Consider the following 10,065-nt stretch of genomic DNA (forward strand, 5'->3'; position numbering starts at 1 on the left):
CATCACCCACAAATTACTGCCAATTCCCCCATCCTAGTGTGAAAGGTTGGAGCCAGGGACCTGGTTTCCCACATTACGCCATAGTCAGGTGAGGGGCTCAGATGGGGCCAAGGTCAACACACCACAAGAACCAATGTGGGTTTACAGACACAGGTCTTGTCAAGCTTCCTGGTATCTTTTCTATGAGATCTCCAACTCACCTAATGAAGGAAAGAGCTTTAAAATAATAATACAATCCTGCAAAGGATATGCATGAGGATTGTAACCTTAAAACCAGAATGGTATTAAAACTGGATGATGCTCAGTAAGTCCACTGAAAAATAAGTCTTAAAATATAATGGCAAATAAGGAATCCACCATGCCAGAGACCTCAGAGGGAGAAAACTGGGGAGACAACTTTAAATCTCAGTGATGAAGCCTGTGAGGATGTCAGTCAGGGCCGTGTACCTACAGAAGAAAATGTGCGCCACCCAACAGCTAACAATGTCTCTGGGGTGGGTAACACTGTGACCCCAGAGGCTAATCTGATTCTCAGATGAATAGAGGCAATCAAACACTGTCTCCAGCTGCAGCATTCACAGTTGGAGGAAGACACGGGAGCTCAGAGAAGATCCATCATCTGCTCTACAGCAGGAGATTCTAGGACTTGTTACACACAAGGTAACTGAAGGGTTACTTCATCATGGGGGAATTAAACCCAAAAATGTGGTCTTTGAGAAAACTTTCAGCCAGCAGGTGAGGAACAGCAAGATACATAAAGTAGAAAGCTCAAACTCTGCACATTTGGGATCAAAGAGAAACCTAACAGGATATAATTAGCCACTGGAACAACTTTCAAAGAGGTTGTAATGGATTTACCGCTGTTAATTAACTTGGGGAAGCTCTGTGACCCCTGCTATGCAGGGAGTGTGACTAGCTGATCACAGTGACATAAATACATCAGGCTGAGAAAATGCCACTGAACCTGGACCCAGAAATAAGCTGGCTACCCTGGTGAAAAAGTACAGTGGATTTGGGTACCTGCAGCCAGAAATGCAAACCTCAGCACTGCAGCTGGCAGGCAGAGCTCCCTCAAGCTGCCCAGAGCCAAGCTCCTGCCTAAACCCCACAGGGAAGAGCCATCTGGACACGTTTCCTGAGCAAGGCCAGCAGCTGAGTTTCTGGTCACCTCTCTCACAGCTGTCATCTGGCTCGTTTTCTCTTCCATACTGGGAATCTTCATCCCTCATCTCACAGGAGAGAGCCCTCTGCAAAGTCTTTCTGGGGCTGGAGAGGAAAGGGATGGTGTGCCTTGTGTTACTTTCATCACCTGATGTTCTGCAGGTACAAAAAGGTGAGATGCCTTCAGCTGGAGAGAAGCAAACACGAGTGTCCTCAGCAGCTGCACAAACCCAGGAATGGAGACCTGGAAATCCCGACAGCCAGAGCTTCAAGGACTTTAAGCAGTCTTGAGATAAAAGAGCACACCAAAGCATGCCTGCAGGATCTGCCCTCCAGTAAATCAGCACTTGCTATCTAGCCCTGGGTAACGCACAAGCTAAGCACACGCCTCCACCCCACTCCTGCTGCTCAAGGAGCAATGGGATGTATCCGGATGGGAGGAAGCACCTGCACATGACAGAACACTCTGTCCTAACTCCTTTACATTTAATCTGCTAGATGAGAAAACTCACGCTGTAGCCCAGCCCCCAGAAATGGTGCTTTCTTGTCCCCAAGCAGGTAGGTGAGCTTGCAATCTGATTCTGGGAGAAAAAAAAAAAAAAAGTCAGTTTTGCCACTATCCTGCAGCTGTGCTCTCTGTAACCATGCAGGATAAAGGAGACCCTATTTCTGCTGATACAGCATAATAATTCCCTGCTTCCCAGCCCAAAGTCCTGCTCTAACACCCTTGTAGCACCCAAGTAAATTCCTGTAACAGCCGTACGGCCTAGTGCTGCAATGTGTCAGGGGAGGTTTCACAAATACTTGTTTACAGCTTAACTCACCTAAGAGCTCAGCAAACTCATGGTGATGGAAACCTGTCATACCAATTCCTTGTGCTTCAGTAAGGCTGCATATAGAAAGGTTCTGGAGATTCCCAAGATGCCAAACACCTTTCTGCCAGGCAGCCTTAGTTACCTGCTGAGGAAAGGAGCTGGTGGAGCACAGGACTGCCATGCTCCTTTCACTCTTTCTTCCCCATTTTGCAACTGCCCAGCAGCAATGACCCTCCATACCACGCACAGTAAATGTTCCCTACTGAACCTGATAAGGCACATTGCTGAAGATGCCATAGTCCTTCTTTCCTGAAGAATCTGTTCCTAAGCATGTTAATCCATGTGCACTGCACGCATATTTATCAAAATTCTTTATTAACACTTCAAAACATTAAAAAAAAAAAAAAAAATCAAACCCAAACATTGATGCCAATTATTAAATAATTTCAGGAGAATGTTAGAAGCATGGATCTGGCCTGCAGAGAGGACTAGGACAGTGGGGGAACTGGCTGGAGTTGGAACTTCATGGAGCCAGCACAAACCTAACCATCGGTGAAGGAACACTGAAACAAAGAAGAAACAGGTCCAAAATACTGGACAGCCATTCCCAACTCATCCTGCCACAGCAAGACTGTGCAGTGACAATGGGTGCTGCGACAGCAATTTTCAAGTGAGTGGTACTTGCTGCATGCGCTAGATCCCATCAACCCTGAGCTAGAGAACTTGGGAGTCCTTTTGGGTCTCCATGTCAGGCATCTGCATTTACCTCTGAACTTTAAACCAACAGTTCCTGTTTCTCCTGGATAATTTCAAAGGATCTTGACAAGTAACTGATTTAGCTGTCTGAAGGTGGGAAAGACACCCTAAAAGGCAGCAGGGTGCAGAAAGGCACTTTCTAAGGCCTGGCTGGAAAGTAAGCGAAGTGGCACCAGCCTCATACCTAGAAATGAAAAGCTTCCAGTCTCAAGTTGGATGTTGGCCAGAGATCAAGTACTCCAAATAGAAATCACCAACAAGTCTGGGCCTGAGGACAACCCTAAAGGGGACCCCACTCATCAACACGGGTCCTCTGCAAGAAAGCCAGTTAACAAGGTTGTCCCTCTTTTCAAAAGCCTGTAAATGCCACCAGAAGTACCAGGGAAATGAAACAATTACATTCCCTGTTGTCACTTCACCAAATAGGAGGAGCTCCCAAAAACCTGAAGCACTGCAGATCTGACAGATTTTATTATGGGAGCAGGGACATGTCTTCACAGGCAATTCCAGATGTCTTTGGAAATCATTTAATGGAAGGTCAAAAATTGTGGGGATTTGCTTTTGTCAGTGCCTGCCTGCCAAAATTTGAAAAATCAGCAACCAAAAGGCTAATACAGCAGATTTTTGACAAGCTGCAGCCTGACACAATAAAATCTAGACAGATTTGTTTAAATGCTTGTTTTTTATGGTGAAGTGGGCAGACAAATGGAAACAGAATACTGTATGTTAGCCTGAGCTTGGGCATACTGGTTTAACCAAAACGAAGCCTAAATAATAGTAAATGCTGGAAACATCTCCCTTCAGATGACAACAGTGGTTATTTTTTTCGAGTTAAGGTAAGGCTACATATGGTAATTCCTTGGCCCTTCAGTGGTGGCAGTCCTATGGCTGTGCTGAGCAGAGGCTCAAATCCTTTCTTTCTCCTTTTCTTGGTCCCTGCCTGCTCCACACACAGATGCTCTTGTTTCTGTAGCAATCAGAGAGTTCACCAACCTATGTGTCAAGGTAAAGCCCCCTACCCCACAGACTGCCTGGGTACTAACAGCTGGAGCCCTGCTGCAGTTCCCCTGCACCCACTGGTTTCTAAAGCTGAGGCTTCAAGGGAGCCTAACCCCGTCCAAGACAGAGCTCCCACAACTCCGGCTTCCCCTTGATTGCAGCTGCAATATCTTATCCCTCCAGCACTGCCTTTGGTATTTGTGTAGCTTGGAGGGAAACAAGTTCAGAGAGTTTTGCTGGCAAAAAACCTATTCCTGTTAGAGAAGCATTTTCTGGTGTTTCACTGAGCTGAGTCAGCTCTCTGCAGATGCAAGTGAATGTGAAAATAAGGCAAGAAAAAAGCAAGGAGCACAGCAGCTCCAAGTTCAATTGCACTGGCTGCCTGTGAAGACAAACTTACCGCATTTCTGTTTCACTGCTTTACATTTCTCCACACTGAGAGATCACAACTGGCAGCTTGGGTTTGTTATTTGGACCTGTAGGCACGTTCTGGGGACAAACAAATATGTAATGTTAAACCTTAAAAAAGCACAGCAAATCCTGAGAGTGACAGGTACTTGAAGACTGGCTAAGAGATGTGTGTACAACATCAGGAAAAGGGAAATATAAACACAGCTCTGAGTAACACAGAAGCACTGTTATGCATTTTGGCAACGGATCCGGCCATAAGCCAGATCTCCCTCTCTGCACAGAGGTCTGGGATACAGACCTGAGCCCGATTCTCTGAGTGGGAGGTTAAGGAACAGAGCAAAAACTGGAGAGCTCCTCATGAGACACAGCAGGCACCACGTCACTTGAGGCTGCTTTGGCTTAAATCATTAAAGTTACTAATTACAGCTGCAACACACAAAGCAAACTTCTATTTGTACAAAAGGGGAATCCAAATAAGCATCTTTCACAAAGCTGCCCTCATTCTGAACCCCTGGTTCTGCTGGACTCGGCTGCTCTTTCACGAGTCTCTTACTTCCTTTCATTTGCCCCTCACTTCAGCGACACACAAAGCCCTCCCAGCAGTGCTGCTGGCAAGGAGGACTAGCAACACATGGGTTATACCACACTGTGGTTGTGGTATAGTTGTCAGCTCTGTATTTTAGATGTAGATCAGAGGCCCTTGTGCACATTATCCCATGCATGTGCCATGAAGTTAATGTTGGCTGTCCTGAACTCACTGTTATTTCTTAAATCTACTCATTATCATGCCGTGACACCCAGTCACAACACTGGTAGCAACCACCACCCCTGAGCATATTCAGCTTCTGGAAAACCCATCAGAAGATTAGTTTAATTTTTCTTATTAAACATGCTGATCATGGATCAGCAGAACTGATGATTTAGCATCCACTGAATAATCCCAGGCAATGGCACAGAAGTGATCTGCTTTACACTCTTGTCTGAGTTGCTGATGGAACAGCTTTTCACTTCAGCTTCCTGAACAAATGCAAAGCACTGCAAATAGAGCCACAAGAACACAATCCCCACTCAAAGACTAACCAGCAACCACAAGAGCATAGCATTTCTGAAGTCAATCTATATGACAGCCTTTGCCTCAACAGATTTTCTGCCATTTTATAATGATAAACACCAATAACACCAGTTATCAGCACTGGTATTCCCTGGTATCCTGTGAACAGACAGCAGGAGAGAACAGAACAACCCTGGTTAATCCTCTACAGGACTTTCCAGTGTGGACATTCACAGAGAAATAGGTGAATTCAACTTACTTCAATTTTTCTCATGACCAACAGCCCATCGACAATTTTACCTAGAATGAGAAAATTTATCCACTTCAGTATGGCCAGTTTTAACCTTTGCTCCTTCCCCATCACAGGTACAGGTGGTTTTGTTCCTCCTAAAAAGTCTTGTGCAGTGTGTAGCTAGTGGGCACTTCAGGGTTTGTTACCAATCTCTAAAGTAATAAAGGAAATAAGCCCTCTTAAAATATTTTCCACATTCAGATTTTTTTCCCATCGCATATGCAGGAATCTAAGTTTTGAGATTCCAGCTGTGCTAAAATACAGCACCATCCACCTCTCTATCAACACCACCTTTGCATCGTGTTGTAAAATGGCAATGAATGATACCAGTGTTACTTAAGAACTGGAGGAAGTAGGACATCAGCCTAAAGGCTGGCCTTGAAGTCCTACAGCCCAAGTGGCTGTACATGAAAAGTTAGCAGATGTGGTTTCAAAGAATTACCATCTAAAAATCTGCTGAAAGCTCAGTCCTCTCTGACAGTGGAGAAGAAAGGGATCCCTCCACCCACCTGTGCCTTCTGCACTGGCACAAGGACTTACATAGTAACACAACACACTGATCAAGGAACCAACCTGGATTAAAGCTAACGTGGGAAAATAAGTTTTGTTTCACCAGTGATCCATCTCAGTATTTGGCTGTACAGATACCTCCGCTAGTGCAAGCAAGGGAGGAAGAACAAGCAGCCCACAGCTGTTTATTTGAGCAGCTGCCACCCCAGGGAATGTCCGTGAGCTGGTACACCAGGCCTCTGCTGCAGGTACTCACCAAACACGACGTGTTTTCCATCCAACCAGTCACATTTGGAGCATGTAATGAAAAACTGACAGCCATTGGTACTTGGACCACTGTTTGCCTGGGGGTTGAGAATGACAAAACACAAAAGGGTACAATTTAAGACTTCCCCAAACTGAAGTCAGATGTATCTCACGTAGGAAAGAGCTGCTGCTCTAGACCTAGCCTAGCTTATGTTTAGCTTATTGCTACACAAACCAAAGGAAGAACGATACACCTCTGCAGGAGAGCGGCCTGTGCTGGGACATGGCACGTCAGTAAGTCTGGTCACGCCAGCCCACACACAAGCCACATCACCAACTTTTTATTATGTTTCTACATGTTCAGCACAAGACTGCTGACATTTGGGCTCTAGAGCACACTCCTGAAAAAAGGCTGAACTTTTTGGTGATCAGTACTTACTGGGTGAATTACTATCCTGGGGAAAACTAAAAGCCAGGAACCAGCAGGACAAAAGTAAAAAGCAGCCAATTTCAGCTATTTGGAAGGTATTCTCAGAATAGAACAAAAAAAACCCTGCACCTGTTCTGATGATCAGGATGAGAAAGGTAACAATCATATTGGCATGGGGCTCACAGGAACCGTGTGATGGAGTTGTGAAATTTTAATTCACACCCAAGTGCAACACCCAGAGCATTTGCGCTCTGCTAAGAAAGCCCCTTGCCACACTTCAGTCCACTTCAATTCCTCAAAGCTCTATTGACCATCAGGTGACACTAAAGCATATTTCTGAACTGACAAGAGAACTAGGCAAGCTTTGCAGCTGCAGGACAGCACAGGGCATGGTCACAGTGGACTTTTACTTATTGCCAAGCCAGGGACAGCTCAGGAGGAATCCAGCTGGGACAGACCACGGTTTGGCCCGCAGGACGATACCAGAGCCATGGCACTTTAATGCAAAGCTGGCAGTATCAGGGTGGATCCCTTCTCCCACACCACAGTACATGGGTTGCTTAGTTGCATCATGACACCTTGTCTGAGGCTGTTTTTTGAACTGAGTGAATAACTAATCCAAACAGTAAATGCTCTCATCAAGTGGTTTTAAGGGCAGGGCAGCTGCAGGAGCTGGGCAAGAAGCAGCTCTGGAGAGGAACACTGAAGCACTGGCTCCACTTGCTTTCCAATGCAGAAGCCACTGTATTGTCCCTACTAGACAACATGCAATGGTTGCAGTTTTTCCTACAATGTTGAACAGGAAGCCTATGTTCAAAAGATGCCATGGTAACATTGCTATGGCTTTGAAACTCCCAAATCTCTTTGTTTCATACTTGCTGAGGTCAGTGTTTGATAACACTATCAGGGAAAAATAAAACACCAGTGCTTGCCACAGTATGAAAACTGTTAAGAATCAAGCAACTCTCAAAGCTCATAAAAAAAACCTTGCCCCAACACTTCAACAGACAAAAAAGAAAGGATGCTGCAGGATCAGGACTGTGTCACTGAACACATTAACTCATGAGGAGCCTTCTGGCCAGGAGCTACAAAGCAGGTCTTTTAGACCTTGTATCCAGTGCTGGAGATTCCTGTTGTCTGGCAAATCATTTATACGCTTCGGAAAAGGGCACAGAGAAAGTACCAAAAGGTTTTTTGGTCTTAGAATGTCCCTATTTTATACTCACCATAGAGAGCAGCCCAGGAGCAGAGTGTTTCAGTTTGAAGTTTTCATCCGCAAAAGGACCCCTGTATATACTGGCTACTCCAGTGCCGTCGCCCTGCGCGAGAGAGGTGCCCACTCAGCCACAGCAACTGCTACGGAACAGCTCCATTTAAAAATTAAATTTAAAATGCCCAAGCCAAAGGACAGGGTTAAACCCAGCCCAAATTGGGTGCTGTCCTGCCATCTGCACACACCAGCAGTGAACAAGTTCAGTGTTTCATTTCTGAAGAGGATCAGCGAGTGGATTCTAACTCCACAGCACATCCTTTGCCATCCACGTGTTGGCAGAAACCCACGGAGGTGCTAAGGATCAGGTTCAAGCCTCCCAGAGAGAGACAGAGGCTACAGATGGCTTGGGATGGACCCACCTGGTCTCGGCAGGGAAAGGGGAGGGGACATCAAAGTAGGGGCTGGTGAGAAAAGGGAAGTGGTTACCTGGAAAAAGTTGGTTGCTGCTTCCTTATTTCACCTTATTTTCTGTGATTTTACAGGAAACAGGGAAGTGATCTCGCTGTTCATCAAGGACAGTTTCTGAAAGATGGAGCTTCTACCTTTTGCTGTACTTTCTACCAAGTCGAGACATCCTGTACTTAACTACAAGCCCCAGCACTCAGACCTCAAGACACTTCTAAGTTAAAGCAGCGTGGCCCCTAACAGCTGCACATTGCAAGCTTTGACTGCTCACAGTTTTGTAACTTTGCAGAAGCCTGACGCATGGTTCAGGCAAGACACGTAAGTCGTGGCGTGGCTGAAAGGCCACCCTGCCCTTTGGTCTGGGGTTGCAGAGACACTCCTGTGTATGATGCCAAAAGGACTGAGCAGGGACCCCTCGACAGAACAGCCTGACAGATGCTGCAGTGAGGAACGCTTCGGGGAACGCTGCAGAAGCAATGCAGCCCGGTATCTCTGGCACAGGCAGTTACACTCACTATTACAACAGCCACTTCCCTGGGTTGATTTCACAGAATCATCTGGGTTGGAAAAGCCCTTGAAGCTCCTCCAGTCCAACCATGAACCTCACCCTGACTGCTCCCAACTCCACCAGATCCCTCAGCGCTGGGTCAGCCCGATTCTTCAACCCCTCCAGGGATGGGGACCCCCCCTTCCCTGCCCTGGGCAGCCCATTCCAACGCCCAACAGCCCCTTCTGCAAAGAAATACTTCCTCAGAGCCAGCCTGACCCCAGCTTTATCATCCCTCTCGTTTTGAAACACTTCCAGAAAGGAAATAATTTTACTGGGTCCTAGGACAGGGAAGAGACCCTGTGGTCCTCCAGGCTTCCCCGTATCCTCTGCTTATCCAGCACGACCACCACTGCAGGCACAAAATTCTTTTCTATTTTCAGACAATTCACTAACAAACAGTTTTTATTTAACTATCCTTTGCACTAGACACTTGCTTCTGTACCTAGGGTCTCTCTCCAAACAGCTAACAGAAATCTGTTTGGGGGGACAGGAGGAGGAATGACAACATGGTGTAAAAAAAAAATAAATATACCTTTGCAAGTTTGAGAAGCCTCTAGCTGTACCACCATGCTTCTTTTAGAGAGAAAATATCTTGGGAAGGAGAAGCTATGCTCACCCAAGATTTGGTTCCAAGTACATTATAGTCTGTGGTAGTAAGATGGCAGCAATGCTAGGAGGAAACCTCCAGTGACTAGAGTACCTCCAGAGAGCCAAGAGACCCCACAGATCAGCACGGACCCTGGGAAGCAGCTGCTTAATATACCACGTAGGAAAAGCACCAAAGGAATAAAGCAGTACTCACGTTTACAAAGTCACCTCCTTGGATCATGAAATCCTTGATTACCCTAAAGAAGTAAAACAATGCTCAGTTCTCAGCAGACAGACGTCTCAACAAGCTTCACACGGGGCAAACAGGAATTCTGCCGCCTGCACAACGACACTTATCAGCGTCTGTGAACGCTACAGTCTAACGTCTACAACAAAGATTAACTACTCCCTGCTAGTGGGCAATTCGGGACCCGCTGCTGCTCAGCCAGGGAGAGCGATTAGAGGACGGATGCCAGAACATGATCTCTGACCTGACACACCGGGCACGGGGGATCCCTCCCAGTGACCCCAGCACACACACCTGACAGACCCCCAAAGGCCCCAGCGCTACAGAAGGT

The 10,065-nt window shown here is 46.4% G+C and overlaps 1 protein-coding gene across 1 annotated transcript in view; it reads right to left on the reverse strand.

Annotated features, from left to right (window-relative positions):
- Positions 1–2,330: 2,330 nt before the first annotated feature.
- Positions 2,331–10,065, reverse strand: part of PPIH (peptidylprolyl isomerase H) — a 25,300-nt gene continuing 17,565 nt past the window's right edge. Inside the window, exons 4-9 of the mRNA XM_026862712.1 lie at positions 9,702–9,744; positions 7,898–7,990; positions 6,252–6,339; positions 5,453–5,493; positions 4,132–4,220; positions 2,331–2,539 (exon numbers count right to left, since the gene is read on the reverse strand). Of these exons, the coding sequence (XP_026718513.1) occupies positions 4,152–4,220; positions 5,453–5,493; positions 6,252–6,339; positions 7,898–7,990; positions 9,702–9,728 (318 nt within the window). The 5' untranslated portion in view covers positions 9,729–9,744 and the 3' untranslated portion in view covers positions 2,331–2,539; positions 4,132–4,151. The remainder of the gene's footprint in view (positions 2,540–4,131; positions 4,221–5,452; positions 5,494–6,251; positions 6,340–7,897; positions 7,991–9,701; positions 9,745–10,065) is intronic.

This window comes from Athene cunicularia (genome assembly GCF_003259725.1).
Source record: "Athene cunicularia isolate RWA chromosome 21 unlocalized genomic scaffold, athCun1 chr21_part1, whole genome shotgun sequence".
NCBI lineage: Eukaryota > Metazoa > Chordata > Aves > Strigiformes > Strigidae > Athene > Athene cunicularia.